Source organism: Melanerpes formicivorus, unplaced genomic scaffold (genome assembly GCF_026170545.1).
Source record: "Melanerpes formicivorus ecotype bairdi unplaced genomic scaffold, bMelFor1.0.p_v2 SCAF_8, whole genome shotgun sequence".
Lineage (NCBI taxonomy): Eukaryota > Metazoa > Chordata > Aves > Piciformes > Picidae > Melanerpes > Melanerpes formicivorus.
This window is the reverse complement of record NW_027142360.1, coordinates 6,631,684-6,647,482: the sequence shown is the minus strand read 5'-3', so window position 1 is coordinate 6,647,482 and position 15,799 is coordinate 6,631,684. Positions and strand designations below refer to the sequence as shown.

The 15,799-nt window shown below is 39.3% G+C and overlaps 2 protein-coding genes across 2 annotated transcripts in view; one reads left to right on the top strand and one right to left on the bottom strand.

Annotated features, from left to right (window-relative positions):
• Window positions 1-243: 243 nt before the first annotated feature.
• CAPZA3 (capping actin protein of muscle Z-line subunit alpha 3) lies at window positions 244-1,833 on the bottom strand. Its single transcript, XM_068141741.1, is given in 6 exon segments — window positions 244-353; window positions 788-875; window positions 877-900; window positions 902-1,090; window positions 1,093-1,278; window positions 1,660-1,833. Coding segments are annotated over 6 exon segments (771 nt in total).
• The window catches only part of PLCZ1 (phospholipase C zeta 1), a 55,578-nt gene continuing 41,610 nt past the window's right edge, over window positions 1,832-15,799 (top strand). The window contains 4 exon segments of the mRNA XM_068141895.1: window positions 1,832-1,845; window positions 2,453-2,576; window positions 8,016-8,250; window positions 14,020-14,221. Coding sequence (XP_067997996.1) covers window positions 1,832-1,845; window positions 2,453-2,576; window positions 8,016-8,250; window positions 14,020-14,221 — 575 coding nt within the window.

The following is a 15,799-nucleotide window of genomic DNA, read 5'->3' as shown; positions in this document are numbered from 1 at the left end:
TCTCCTCACTTTGAGCCTAAACCTCCCCTGGCACAGCTTGAGACTGTGTCCTCTTGTTCTGGTGCTGGTTGCCTGGGATAAGAGTCCAACCCCCTCCTGGCTACAACCACCCTTCAGGTAGTTGTAGAGGGCAATGAGGTCTCCCCTGAGCCTCCTCTTCTCCAGGCTAAACAACCCCAGCTCCCTCAGCCTTTCCTCATAGGGCTTGTGCTCAAGGCCTCTCACCAGCCTCGTTACCCTTGTTCAACGTGGAGGCACTTCTGTGTTATAGACAATGGTGATCAGATGTTGATCATTCAATAGTTTATTTCAGTTCATGAAAGTGTGAGTAACATTGAGTTTCCTTAGCACCAGAATAATAGGACACAGTCTCAAGCTGCACCAGGGTAGGTTTAGGCTGGATGTTAGGAAGAAGCTCTTCATAGAAAGAGTGATTGGTCATTGGAATGTGCTGCCCAGGGAGGTGGTGGAGTCAGCATCACTGGAGGTGTTTAGGAAGAGGATGAGGCACTTGGTGTCATGGTTTAGTTGATTAGATAGTGTTGGATGATAGGCTGGACTTGATCTCAAAGGTCTTTCCCAACCTGGTTAGTTCTGTTCTATTCTATTCTATTCTATTCTATTCTATTCTATTCTATTCTATTCTATTCTATTCTATTCTATTCTATTCTATTCTATTCTATTCTATTCTATTCTATTCTATTCTAGTCTATTCTATTCTATTCTATTCTATTCTATTCTATTCTATTCTATTCTATTCTATTCTATTCTATTCTATTCTATCCTATTTTCCCCCATATATCCTCTGACAAAGCCTGAATGTTTTCCAGAATGGCCATAGGAAACTTGGTGTCCTCAGCTTTCATAAATTTCACAGAAGTCTGTAGCAAACTGGCTTTTGGTCTATCAGATTTAGAGTTTCACCCGTGACCTTGATGACAGTTGCATGGAGGCTGGTATCTTGGAAGTAGTGTGGATGAGAAAGATCCCTGTAACTGTGGGTGGTAAACTGAGTTGGGATGAAAGTCCAGTCTGACTTCCAAAGGCTGTTCTAGTGAGTTGAAGGCTGATACTGATGAGCACCTTCATCCAGACGCTCTTCAAAAGGTACAGCTGCCTCTTGCCCAGATTCCTACAGGGAAAAAGACAGATCATGTATGATTTCAAGCCCTTGTGTGGGGTCTCTTGCCACAGTTCTGCCTCATCTAGCATAACACCATGCAGCTGGACTTTGCTGGTTACCCCACGCAGTTGGCCAAATTCAACAGAGGTTTTGTCCTGCGGGCCAAAGGGGTGCTGTGCCCCTAAATTTTTATAGTGGGACTATTTATTTGTCAAGGGTTGAAGTTGTTCTTGTTGTGACAGGTCCCACACACAGGCAGGCTCCTGCCTCACCAGCTTGGCATCAACCTGACCAAACCCCCTGGGAGGAGACTGTCACAGTAGGCTGCAGATGAGAGATGCCTTCTCCAGCTCACACTGCTGCTGCCTTGTGCACGTGTCCCAGCATGGCGAGGGCTGTCCCACGGGCACAAGCCTAAAGGCAAAGGGACAGCACAGGGGCTGCTTCGTGCTGCAGAGAGAAGGCACAAGATGGTGGCAGGGAGTAGTGGTGGTGGGAAGGGGCCTGTGCTGGGGCCGTGCAGCTTGTGACCTCACAGTGGCACCAGGACAGCGCTGGCTGGGGGCAAGGGCGGGGCCGTGCCGAGGGGGCACGAGGCTGTGAGGGAAAGGGCTCTGCTGGGAACCAGAGCAAGCCCGGGTGATGCCCTGACAAGTGCTGCCAATGTCACTGCAGTGAGGAGACCAGAGCAGGAGACACACAGCCGCCATGGAGGAGAACAGATATCCTCCTCCTGCTCTACCCACTCCGCCTTTTGCTGGTTTACCTCTTCCTCCTCCTGTTGCCCTGCAACGGCTGCCATAGTGTGAGCTCCCCCTGCATGCATCTGCCCTTCTCGGCCTAGGCTGGGCCTATGCACACATGGGACCCCCAGCTGGGTGACAGGGGAGGGGCTGGTCTAGCTGGGGTAGTTGAAGCTGCTTGGATTGGTGCAATGCTGGGAGCACTCAGCTTGTTCAGGCTTCTTGCTCCCACTCCTCTTCCTGCCATTCCCCGTGGCTGCTGGATCCCCTTAGTCTCCCCACATTTCCCTCTCTCACTGTGCCCCTTTCTTCACTCTGTCTACCCCTTGTTTCCTTCACACCTTCCCCTTCTCTTTCTCTTGCCCTTTTGATCACTTCTGTCCTCAGAGTATCTAGATGCAGAGCACAAATACCTTGCTGTGTGCCTCAGAGCCTGCTGCATTCTTAGAAGACAAGGATGTTCTGGAGTATGAGAAAAGCAAAGTGCAAGCTTTTAAGGACTTTAAATATTAAACTGTTCCCCCTCCTTCCCTTATTAAAAAGCAATGTCATAGGCCAGAATTTTCCTTAACCTGAGCTTGCATACATGGTTTTTGTCTATAATTCAGGATGAGTTCAGGGATGGGAAGATTGATTTGCAGAGCACAATGAAGCTGCTTACAAAAATGCAAATACCTTTTGATTTCGCACACGTAAAACATGTTTTCAAGGTGAGGACTATATGGATTAAGTAGTTAATTCTGTTTAGAAGTCAAGTTACCTGAGTGTCTTACCTTTTCTTTTTGACTTTTGGAAATGTTTTGAGGAGTGAATTTCATGCTAGTACAATGTGCAAAATTAGAAAATGATTTGCCTCTTTCAGGTGTTTAGTTTCTGTGTAAACCAGGTAATTGAGCAGTTGCATTTGAATCATAGAAAGATTCATGCAATCACTTAAGCTGGAAAAAAACTTTTAGATCATCAAGTCCAACCATTAACCTAACAGTGCCAAGTTTAACACAAAACCATGTCCCTAAGAATCACATCTACACACCTGCCTTGAAGGATGGTGGTGACTCAACCACTTCCCTGGTCAGCCTGTTCCAATGCTTCACAGTCCTTTCAGTGAAGAATCTTTCCTAACATCCAGTCTAAACCTTCTCTGGCACAACCTGAGGCCATTTCCTCATGGCCTATCACTTGTTATTTGAGAGAAGAAACCAACCCCAAAGTAACATCATCTCTTTGCCACACTAAAACATGCAACATGATGGAAAGTATGTAAGTCTTGATTTCCACGCCTTATAATGTGTCCTCACTTGAGAAAAACGAGAACATTCTGTTTTCATACCATCCATGTTTTCTGTGATCAAATTAACAAGTCCAGACATGCTTGTCTGACGCTGAGCAGAGCCATTAGAGTGACTTCATAAAAATTCTTTTTCCAGGACAATACTGAGTTGTCTGATCTGCTCAGGCTTCAGGTCAACATAGATCCAGCACACTTGTTCATTCATTTTTCTGCTGTATTTCTGTTCTGAAGTATTTAAGCTGTGTGCCCTAATGGGTAGGAATTGCACTCAAACCTCTGGGAGAGGATGTGGCAATGTTTAAGAGATTTTTATGACTGTCACTTAATACAACACGAAATTTGACTTACTACTGAGTTAATTTAGTGTAGGTAAGCAAACTACCATTAAGTGGTCTCAGTAAATAAATCCTGCAGAATTTATGTGCCTTTCATGTTCTTTAGGTCCCTCCTAGTAATTAGTCAGGCCCCACGATTTTTCCTTTTAGTGCATTTATTTTTTTAATCAAAAGCATAACCCTGTTTTCCCAAGGGTATGAAGACAAGTCATCATATTTATGTGTGTGATTTATTTATTTATGTGTTTGTTTGTTTAAGAATTGGCTGATACTGTCCAGATTTGACAGAGGAGAAGTAACTATGTCAAGTGAGAAAATTTTGTGTCACATCGTGCTCATAGGCAGGCGGGCAGGCAGGCAGAGGGAAGGCATGATTTCCTCGCTCTGTCTTGTTCCTCTCTCATTGTTCTTTGCCTTGTCAAGCCAAGGTAGAACTGGCAGTGTGAACTCAACCCTTGCTAAAGAGGCTGCCTACATTTTTTGAACTTGCACTACATTGAGAGAATTGCCAATCCTGAGAAACTCATGAGAATTTGAAACTATTTCCATTGTATCCGGTGTTTTCCACCTACTTTGCTTTCTGGCAGAGAGATGATCAAATGTGGGTAGAGAGTAATTATTTGAGGAAGTGACCTGCATAGAACAAGCCTGATCTAGTTATATTTTAACAATATAAGATGCTTAATGGTCTGATCTAGTTATCTGGAGCAGCACTGGTAGATAGTCTTTGCTGTTTAGGAGAAATTAGAGTATATTCAGTAGTTTTTGGGGCTCAAGTTGTTCATCGATACATGACAATGAAATGCAGTCTGAAAGGAAATCTTACTGGCATCATTGTAAGTAACTTTGCACTAACACTTAATTGAATGCTTATACATGACAAATTCAACTTAATAGAAAACATGTTCTTTAAAAGTTTAATGTTTTTTTTCTTGTCTCTGCTCTTTGAATTCATTTTAATGTAATGTTTCTTTGAGAAATGACAGAATTATGAACAATAAGATTTTTAAGAACAATACACTGTCGTGTCATTTTCCTCAAGACTAAGTCTTTTTAAAAGATACTTCTTTTCTGAACAGCACAGGTTCGATGTGCATTAATCAGTAAATAAGTAAAGAAAATAAGTATAGCAAAAAGCTACCATCAAAGATTTTATAACAATATTTTTTTCCTTTTATTGAAAAGCTCTTCTGTGTACTGCAATTTGTCTGTATTTCATCAAAAGGTAACCGAGATAGAAAATTCAATGTTTTGCCCTGCTTCATTTTGTGCGTTCACCTAAGTGAACATCTCTGGAGTCTCGATAGATTGATTAGTTCCAAAATAAGTTGGGATTTTCCTTTTCTATTTAACAGTTAAGAGTAAATTTGCAGCTTTTTAAAGGGCACTGAAATTTAGATTGAGAATATCAATCCAGTACTATGCATTATCATAGTATCATAGTATCATAGTATCATAGTATCATAGTATCATAGTATCATGGTATCAGTCAGGGTTGGAAGGGACCACAAGGATCATCTAATTCCAACCCCCCTGCCATGGACAGGGACACCCCACACTAGATCAGCCTGGACAGAGCCTCATCCAGCCTGGGCTTAAACACCTCCAGGGACGGGGCCTCGACCACCTCCCTGGACAACCCATTCCAGGGCATCACCACTCTCATGGTGAAGAACTTCCTCCTCACATCCAGCCTGAATCTCCCGACCTCCAGCTTCATTCCATTCCCCCTAGTCCTATCACTACCTGATATCCTGAGAAGTCCCTCCCCAGCCTTCTTGTAGGCCCCCTTCAGATACTGGAAGGCCACAATTAGGTCACCTCGGAGCCTTCTCTTCTCCAGACCAAACAGCCCCAACTCCCTCAGTCTGTCCTCATAGGAGAGGTGCTCCAGCCCTCTGATCATCCATTTGGATTGATTCATTTTCTTGCTGGTGATAATTAATATTCTCTTTCACAAACTCAAAGCTAAGAGTTAAGTGCAGATTTGTACAGCTTTTGGCTAGAACTCATGAAATTTACCTTTCTGCTTCTTTTAGTTATCTAACATGTTTGTTAACGGTTGTGCTTGTTCAGACACGTCTTAGTAGGAAATGTACTGCATAGGAAGAAGATGGTAATCTATCATTAAGCTTTTCTGGTATCTCTTTCAAATTTAGCTAAATTAATAGCAAGAAAAAAAGAATCTTCTTCACAGGGCAGCCAGAACTCAAATAAGCCATGCTTATGGATGCTTTTTTTTGGCAACTGTAAAAATAATAGCAAGTGCCATGCTGTTAGATGCTGAAAATCATCCTCCTTGGTCATCTTAGTTTAAACAGCTAACAGAGTCTCAAACTGATTGCCAAAATTTTAGCTAATCTTACAGTGGTACTTAATGAAACAATGAATTGCCATTGCTTGCTGAATTTTGTGAGCAATTTTGCCAGAAGAGTTTGAATGTTAGTCTTACTTTGGCAACATTTAAGAATAATGCAAGCTGAAGTTTTAGAAACATCTCTATTTCATATTCCCAATTACCTATTTCATGTGGAAATTTTTAAAGGATAAAGAAAGTTGGTAAGAAGTGGTAAAACAGGTGTGATTGTGCTGAAATTCTTTTGCCCTTTTGATTTTTCTGGTGGCTTTTATACTGAGCGACCAAAATTAATTACTATGATAACATTCTGCAAGCTCTATGAAAACAAGCTTACAGCTAAAAAATTCTGCAAGTGTGAATAATTAGTCTGAGTTAAGCATTCTGGCTTGTTAAGAATAGAACACAATGTCATAGGCTGTTATAAAGTGTTGTATCTCCAAATTTTAATCATGTTTATTATTTGATGTATTGAAAGACTTGGATCTCATGATCATGGAATCGTAGAATCAATAAGGTTGGAAGAGACCTCAAAGATTATCAAGTCCAACCTGTCACCACAGACCTCATGTCTACTAAACCATGGCATCAAGTGCCACGTCCAATCCCCTCTTGAACACCTCCAGGGATGGTGACTCCACCACCTCCCTGGGCAGCACATTCCAATGGCTAACAACTATCTCTGTGAAGAACTTTCTCCTCACTTCGAGCCTAAACTTCCCCTGGCACAGCTTGAGACTGTGTCCTCTTGTTCTGGTGCTGGTTGCCTGGGAGAAGAGTTCAACCCCCTCCTGGCTATAACCTCCCTACAGGTAGTTGTAGAGAGCAATGAGGTCTCCCCTGAGCCTCCTCTTCTCCAGGCTAAACAATCCCACCTCCCTCAGCCTCTCCTCATAGGCCTTGTGCTCGAGGCTTCTCCCCAGCCTCCTTGCCCTTCTCTGGACATGTTTAAGAGTCTCAATGTCCTTCTTAAATTGAGGGGCCTAGAACTGAATACAGTACTCAAGGTATGGCCTAACCAGTGCAGAGTACAGGGGCACAATGACTTCCCTGCTCCTGCTGGCCACACTATTCTTGATGCCGGCTAGGATGCCATTGGCCTTCTTAGCCACCTGGGCACATTGCTGGCTCGTTTTCAGCCGGCTGTCAGTCAGTACCCCCAGGTCCCTTTCTGTTTGGCTGCCCTTCAGCCACTCTGACCCCAGCCTGTAGTGCTGCCTGGAGTTGTTGTGGCCTAAGTGCAGCACCCGGCACTTGAACTTGTTGAATGCCATTATATTGGACTCTGCCCATCTGTCCAGCTGGTCAAGGTCCCTCTGGAGAGCAATTCCACCCTCTAATAGATCAATACCTGCTCCCAACTTGGTGTCATCTGATCATTCTTATTTAATCTTCTAGGTTAGTTTGCTACATAATGTATATAGATTGAACTGAGAGTATTTTCAATATGGTTTAAATTACTGTTGGAGGGATATAATATAGAACATTTTCTGCTCAATAACTTTTATGCTGCAAATTTACTGCATAGCGTTTTAGAGGGCTTATATAATGTGCTTTAATATTTTCCATGCATTATATAGCAAATTATTGTAATTGCTTAGATGGCAACTATGTCACATTGCTCCTTTTAATTAGTATAAAATACTTTAAACATTTAAAATCAAATATAAGCGTGGCCTTCCAGTATCTTACAGGGCCTATAAGAAAGCTGGTGAAGGACTTTTTAGGATGTCAGGGAGTAATAGAATTAGGGGGAATGGAGAAAAACTAGAAGTGGGTAGATTCAGATTGGGTGTTAGGGAAGTTTTTCACCATGAGGGTGGTGAAACACTGGAACAGGTTGCCCAGGGAAGTGGTAGAAAAAGCCCCATCCCTGTTTTTAAGTTTTTAAGGCCAGGCTGATCTAGTGGGAAGTGTTCCTGCCCATGGCAGGGGGAGTGGAGCTAGATGATCCATGAGGTCCCTTCTAACCCTGACAAATACATCATTCTATGATTCTATAATGTAGAAGCAGAAGAATATAATTTGATAATGCATTGCTGTTACTGTTGCCTGAGGTTTTCTCCATTGTGCTCAGTCATACAATCAGTTAGAGTGTTTTGTGTGTATCTCTGTGTCATTCCATATCTCTGTACTGACATTCCTGATTGATTTATTTATTTTGCAGAAAACAGTTGACAAACGGAAAGAACAGAAAATTACCATTGAAGACTTCAGGGCAATTTATGAGACCATTGTGCACAGATTTGAATTTTATGAACTTTTTTGTACCTACTCTCAAAATGGCAAAGTTCTAGCTGACGCTGACCTCAGTGAATTCCTCAGAAGAGAACAACATGAAGCGAAAGACTGTGAAACAATTGCCTTAGAAATGATTTTTAGGCATGAACCCATCGAAGAAGGTATGCATAATGGAAATATTTGTTTTCTAGCTGTTATTTATTGTGATTCTGTTGGTGACTGATTATTTTTTTAATATCAATTTATATTTTTTTAAATTCAGGCCTCTAAGGATTGTAAATGCAATACAACAAAAAGCACCAAACATTAATGAAACACAATTTTGCACAGAGTATTACTCAGTGGTAGCATATTACATTACTTACCAGATCCATCATTCTTCTTGTTGTAACACACTGGTCCAAAACCTACATGAATAGAATAGAACAGAATAGAACAGAATAGAATAGACCAGGTTGGAAGAGTCCTTCAAGATCATCACGTCCAATCCATCATCCAACACCATCTAATCAACTAAATCATGCAACCAAGGACCCTATCAAGTCTCCTCCTAAACACCTCCAATGATGGCAACTCCACCACCTCCCCAGGCAGCCCATTCCAATGTATATTGCTTTAACCAAAATACAATTTTTGTACAACAGATGAAGTGATGTAAACTGGTTCCCACCCTCCCCCCTTTAGCTAAGTGTTTAAAAATAATTTTTCTTAATTAATTAGGGGGAAATAAATATTATATAATTTAAATGTCTAATTGCTGGAACATGTCCAGAGGCCAACAAAGCTGGTGAGGAGTTTGAAACGCAAGCCCTATGAGGAGAAGCTGACGGAGCTGGGGTTGCTTAGCCTGGAGAAGAGGAGGCTCAGGGAAAACAATTACCTGAAGAGAGGTCGTAGCCAGGTGGGGATTGGTCTCTTCTTCCAGGCAATCTGCACCAGAATAAGAGGAAAGAGTCTCAAGCTGTGCCAGAGGAAGTTTAGGCTGGAGGTGAAAAGAAAGTTCTTCACAGAAAGAGTCATTTGCCATTGGAATGTGCTGCAGAGGGAGGTGGTGGAGTCATCATCACTGGAGGTGTTTATGAAGAGAATTGATGGGGTGCTTGTTGCCATGGTTTAGTTGATTAGATAGTGTTGGACTATAGATTGGACTTGATGATTTCAAAGTTCTTTTCCAACTTAGTTAATTCTATGCTATCCTATTCTATCCTAACAACAAAACACTGCATTAACAGATTTGTTTTTTAATGTGTGAAAGCTTGCATTTTTGACTGAAGGAATCATTATATGGAATTTTATGATTATAAAAGTGGTGAATATATGATTCACATATGTGTCTTACTGACATTCAAATGTTCTGTTCTAGAGAAATCTTTGATTATCTCTCCGTGTTATTATCAATTCTGAATAGAACCATTGAGACTTTATAGGAAATGAAAGAAAATGTGCCAAACGAATGCACATAGGGATTTTTTTAAGCTTGGTGTATATGTCTTCTGAAAAAAAACCCAAACCCAAACAATTACTTCTCATTATTCAGTATTTGAATAGATAAGTTTAGAGGCACAATGAAGATAAGAAGATGCATCCCACTATTATTTACAGTGTAGTGCTATTCAAAAACTGTACTCCTGTCCCTCTATTTTCCTGCCAGGCAATACAAAGATAGGTCAAAAATACAATCCTGTCTTGTAAAACTTGCCTTGTAAATATCAATATGAGATGTATTTGTCAGATAAAGAATTTGAGTAATCCAAAATGTATTTGTGAATCAAAATTCCCTTCAGCTTACTCCCAGGATATACATTCTTTTAAGCTTGAGTTTTTTGTGTGAGCATGTGTGTATGAGAGACAGAGCAAGAGGGAGAGCATACATTTGCTATTGTTTCCTTCTTGTTTCATCTGCTTCAGCATGGAGCCTCCACAGGCCACAGTTTCAGACAGCAAACACCTCATGAAAGCTTTCATTTTTTTTCTTGCCATAAAGAAAGAAAAATATTTTCAAAGAAGTTCCAAGATAAAAAGGGAACCAGAATGTAATAAACCCTAAACAGCATAAGCATATAATGTAACCCAAGGCTTTAAAATACCCAGTTTATACCCATAATTGCTCTCTAATATGACACTATTTGTATATATGGCAGAGCTGGAATTTGCCTTACCTGGAAGAATGTGGAAAAACACTTTTTCAAAATTCTATATCTATTTTAAAATAATATTATGAATATACTATATTCCAGACTATCCAAAAGGGAAGGGGAAGAAAAAAACCATTTATCTTTGTGAACAACAGGAACCTACAAGAAGACAAATCTTTTACTTCTTTCTTTTCTACACAAAGTGGGTTATGTGTGCACACTAACTACTGCTAAAGTATCCTAATGGAGAAAATGACTCCAGTTCCTCTAGGGAAAAAATGTGAGGCCTTCATGAATATGTGGAACAGTTATGGACATGAAGTCATTTTTAATGTAGAAGCAGAAAATTTCTGCAAATGTTCAGAGAGCAATATGACTGGGTCATGTATCACAACTTAAAAAGCATCCTCTTCCATTCCTGAATAGTTTTGGTATCTTCTTCAGGCAAAGATAAGAGTCTTCTAAAGAAACCCAGCATATTTTCTTCATTGGTAAGAGACAGGTCCATGAATAGTAGCAATTACAAAAAATGATGCCTATCTTAAACTCTCAAAATGATGATATGATATCTTCTACTGAGTGACAGATCTCCAAAGGTTTCGTTTAGCAGATGGTTTACCATTTATGTACATGTGATACTATTTTGCACATCTGCTTTGGTGAGATAGCACCAAATAGTGCTCAAGTGCTGGGTGTAACCAAAAATGATTCTTTGATGTCATCGAACATATGCTGCTGGTAATGTTAGTACAAAGCCACTCTTCCTAGTTACAGATATGTTTTATCATCTTACAGACTTGCTTGGATTTTTGGTAGTTCTTCAAAACCAGGATGATGACTTTAGCTGTACACAGTTCAAGGCCAGCAACTACATTTCCCTGAAAAAAATTGCAAGGCAATGAGGCTTAGAAATTGTAAGGGCCTGTAGGAACCTGTATAAAACCACCAACAGTTGTAGTTCATTGATTAGAGACATGATCTGAACATTTTGCTGAAGCCAAAGAGCTTACATGTAAGCTAGCAAAGTAACACAGAATTACTTTATAATGTTTTCATTTTTAGGGGATTAAGCATATTCATTTAAACAAGTTCTGTTCTTGGAAACATTGTATTGATCTTCTGTCAGTGACAAGAGCAGCCAGGAAAGCATCAAAAATAAATCAAAATAAGCAAAACTTTGGAAAGTCAGGATTTTTCACTAATTTACTAAGAATTGTTAGCAAACAAAAAAAAATACATACAGAGAGGAAAAAAACCCAAAAAGATTTACTGGCTCAACACAGAGAAATATACAGAGCAGGAAAACTAATCAGAAATGCAGAGCAGACACTATTGATGAAAAGCTTTCTCTTCAAAGGAATTAACTCTACAATTAAAGTAGTTCACCATAGATAAAGCACACAGGATGAATGCATTCTGGTTTGAGCAACACGTGAAAAAATTCAAAGCATGTTTTAAAGACACAGAAAGTAGAAACTTAATCCTATGGCTACAAGTAGAATAGAGTAGAATAGAATAGAATTGAATAGAATAGAATAAACCAGGTTGGAAGAGACCTTCAAGATCATCGCGTCCAACCTATCACCCAACACCACCCAATCAACTAACCCATGTAACCAAGCACCCTGTCAAGTCTCCTCCTGAACACCTCCAGTGACGGCGACTCCACCACCTCCCCGGGCAGTCCATTCCAATGGGCAATCACTCTCTCTGTGTAAAACTTCCTCCTGACCTCCAGCCTGAACTTCCCCTGGTGCAGCCTGAGACTGTGTCCTCTTGTTCTGGTGCTGGCTACCTGGGAGAAGAGACCAACCTCTGCCTGTTTACAACCCCCCTTCAGGTAGTTGTATAAAACAATATAACATATATAATATATATATAACATATATAATATATAATAATATATAATAATATTATAATAATATATAATATAATATAATATAATAATATATAATATAATATAATATAATATAATATAATATAATATAATATAATATAATATAATATAATATAATATAATATAATATAATATAATATAATATAATATAATGTAATATAATATAATGTAATATAATATAATATAATATAATATAATATAATATAATATAATATAATATAATATAATATAATATAATATAATATAATATAATATATATAACATATATAATAGTTGTATAAAACAATATAACATATGCATTGTTGATAAATCAGAATACTAGGTAAGATACAGCTATCAAGAATCACCAGGGTAAAAATTAGTCGATCTGCGAATAAGTTAGCTTAAAAAACACTAAGTGAAGTCTTGATGCACTACCAAAGTACAATCAAGTGGCTAATATTATCAACAAGACCAGAGTAAATAAGGCAAATAAGAGTTGTTAGAAAACTGACTGTGCAACAGACTTGGCCATAACAGGTTACCTTTGAAAACATGTGAAGAATGGATGATCCATTGGAGCTGTTCAGGAGGAGACTTGATAGGGTGCTTGGGTGCTTGGTGCCATGGTTTAGTTGATTAGGTGGTGTTGGATGGTAGGTTGGACACGATGATCTTGAAGGTCTCTTCCAACCTGGTTTATTCTATCGATGAATGAAAAGAATGAAAATGACCAAATGTAATAAATTGAAATGTTTTAGAAAGAGAATATGCAAATAAATAGACTGCAGTCAGTTACCAGAAAAACAAAATATAAAAAAGGGGAAAAATATTAATAAGTAATGACCTTTTGGGTGGTAAAGATGAGTAACACTTTTCCAGGACACTCCATGAAGCTATAGTATCCACTTGGCCTCTATGAGAGAGTATTGGAGATGGTGGACAGAAGGCAAAATCATACTTTTTAACACTGTTTTGCATTCTAAAAAACCAAGGTCAAAAGGTTGTATACATTGACCTCTCAGTTATTGCTTATAGAAAGTAATCTTGGATTACTTACTACTTAATGATCACTAGCCTAATATGGTGACAATAGTGTTATTTTCCAGCCAGAACAGGGCAAGAGCTTGAAGTGATTCAATCTAAGCTATGTTTTGAAACAAAGCTGACTTCCGAGATTATGTCATTTGCAAAATTATTACATTTGAAGCATGACATTAGAGCAGCAGTTGGCAGTATAATGGATCTGTTTGTCATTACACCAGTTAAAAGCAAAACAAATGGGATGCCTATCACTGGTATGGAGGCAATTAGCATATTTTATTATGGATGCAGTAATATAATAATCTTGATTTGCAATTAATCTTTGTCGTTTATTTTCCTGAGACACTATTTTTGCTGCAGCCACTTCTAATTTAGACATTATTTCATCGGTATTTATTTGGAATTCTCAGCCACTGAGGAAGCTGTTTGGTGCTGGGAAACACAGTTTCTGCAAGATATTTTTTTACAATCTCTGACATTGTGTAGAGCAATTCTTCTTCTTTCTGCAGATAAAAGAAAATTTGCTTTGTGCAATGGCTGGCATGTTACCAAACAATATTTTACTTCTTATTTCATTAGGACCACTGCTAACTCTTCTTATCGGTGTCCATAGAAGAATCAAAACCTCAGACCAGATTTCTTTTCTCTCATAATCCTGAACCACAGAAATTCTTCTCCAGACCCACACACATATGATGTTTGTCCTTATCTTGCTTATTACCAATTTTAAAATAGCAGGGAAGTACCATGCTGCACAAACTTTGGCGTTGTTCACAGTTGGCTGTTAAAAAAATTATAAGCACACAGATATAGCCATGACTTTAGCTTCACAACAGCAATTTGGTTTTGTTTTTTTTGCTTTCTTCTTTGCTCAGTGAGGAAAAGAAGACAGATGTCATTTGAAGGATTTATCAAGTACATGAGCTCAGACGACTGTTCGATATTTAAAAAGGATCAGAGGACTGTCTACCAAGATATGAACCACCCATTATGTGACTATTTCATTTCATCTTCTCACAACACCTACTTGGTATCTGACCAACTATTAGGACCCAGTGATTTATGGGGATATACCAGGTATTTAGATATTGGGTTTTGGTTTTTAATATTCTAAACATGCCTTTCTTTTCTTTTCCTTTTTATTTAAACTAAGTCATATATAATCCTGCTTGGCAATAAGGCACAGATTCATGTAGAAAATGTGAGCATGGTATTTTATTTTGTGTGTACACTTTTCAATATATTTGCCAAACCATCTGTTCATAGTCTGGAAGCAATCTATTTTTTTTTTTCACTTGCATCTCAAATAGTCTACCTCACAGCAAGTGAAATCTATACCATGCTGCATGGTATATGATTAAATCAGGTTTTAATCTCATGCCGTGCAAAAATAAATAACTCCCTGAAACCAATGTAAAATTTCTGGGCAAACTCTAGTCTGATCAATATATAGGATGTAAGGACACAGCATAGTTGATTATGCCAAGGTTGTTTGTGATCAGTCTATGATGCAACGTGCTCAATTTAGAAACAAATACAAGAACAACAATTATGGACGCTGTAGTGGCCAGGAGGGAGAAGAAACTTTGCCTTTGAATGTCCAAAGAGGAGAAGGAAACCAGGATGCCTTATTGCTATGACACAGTTAGAATATATGACCAAGGAAGGAAAAAACAGGTTATGTAATGGAGACAATAAGGAGAGGGGCAGAAAGCATGAAGACTCTGGAACAGTATTCCTATTACTTTGTAGTACTTCAGTGAAGTGACAGAAGTTGAAACCATTATCTGCCTAAATTTTCATGTTTTGTTTGTTCACTGGATATTCAATAATGCCTTGCAGCCATCAGAAACAATAGTGAATTTAATTCTAACAGTAGTTAAAATAATATGACATTCATACTACACTGCTTAAAGTAATTGTCAGAGAGGGTGTAACGCTCTTGCTCTTCCTCTTTCATAGTTTCATAGTTTCATAGTTTCATTCAGGGTTGGAAGGGACCACAATGATCATCTAGTTCCAACCCCCCTGCCATGGGCAGGGACACCCTACACTAGATCAGGCTGCCCAGAGCCTCATCCAGCCTGCTCTTAAACACCCCCAGGGACGGGGCCTCGACCACCTCCCTGGACAACCCATTCCAGGGTCTCACCACTCTCATGGTGAAGAACTTCCTCCTCACATCCAGCCTGAATCTCCCCACCTCCAGCTTCATTCCATTCCCCCTAGTCCTATCACTACCTGAGATCCTGAGAAGTCCTTCCCCAGCCTTCCTGTAGGCCCCCTTCAGATACTGGAAGGCCACAATTAGGTCACCTCAGAGCCTTCATCTACTCTTCATCTACTATTTTTTTAAGGAAAATATGAAGTTAAATAAGATAAGATTCATAAGATAAAAAAAAGCTACAAGCATCCTTGGGATACTGTTAGATGTAAAGGACAGCATGTAAAAGACAGATTGGTAGTTAGGTAAAACAGTTTACAAGAAATACTTAAAAAAGTAACAAGCCAAATATTAGAATGTCCAAGAGCCCCATTACAGAACCACAGAATGCTAGGGGTTGGAAGGAACCTCAAAAGATGTTCAACTCAAACCCTGCTGCCAGAACAGGATCACCTAGGGCAGGTCACACAGGAATGTGTCCAGGGAGGCTT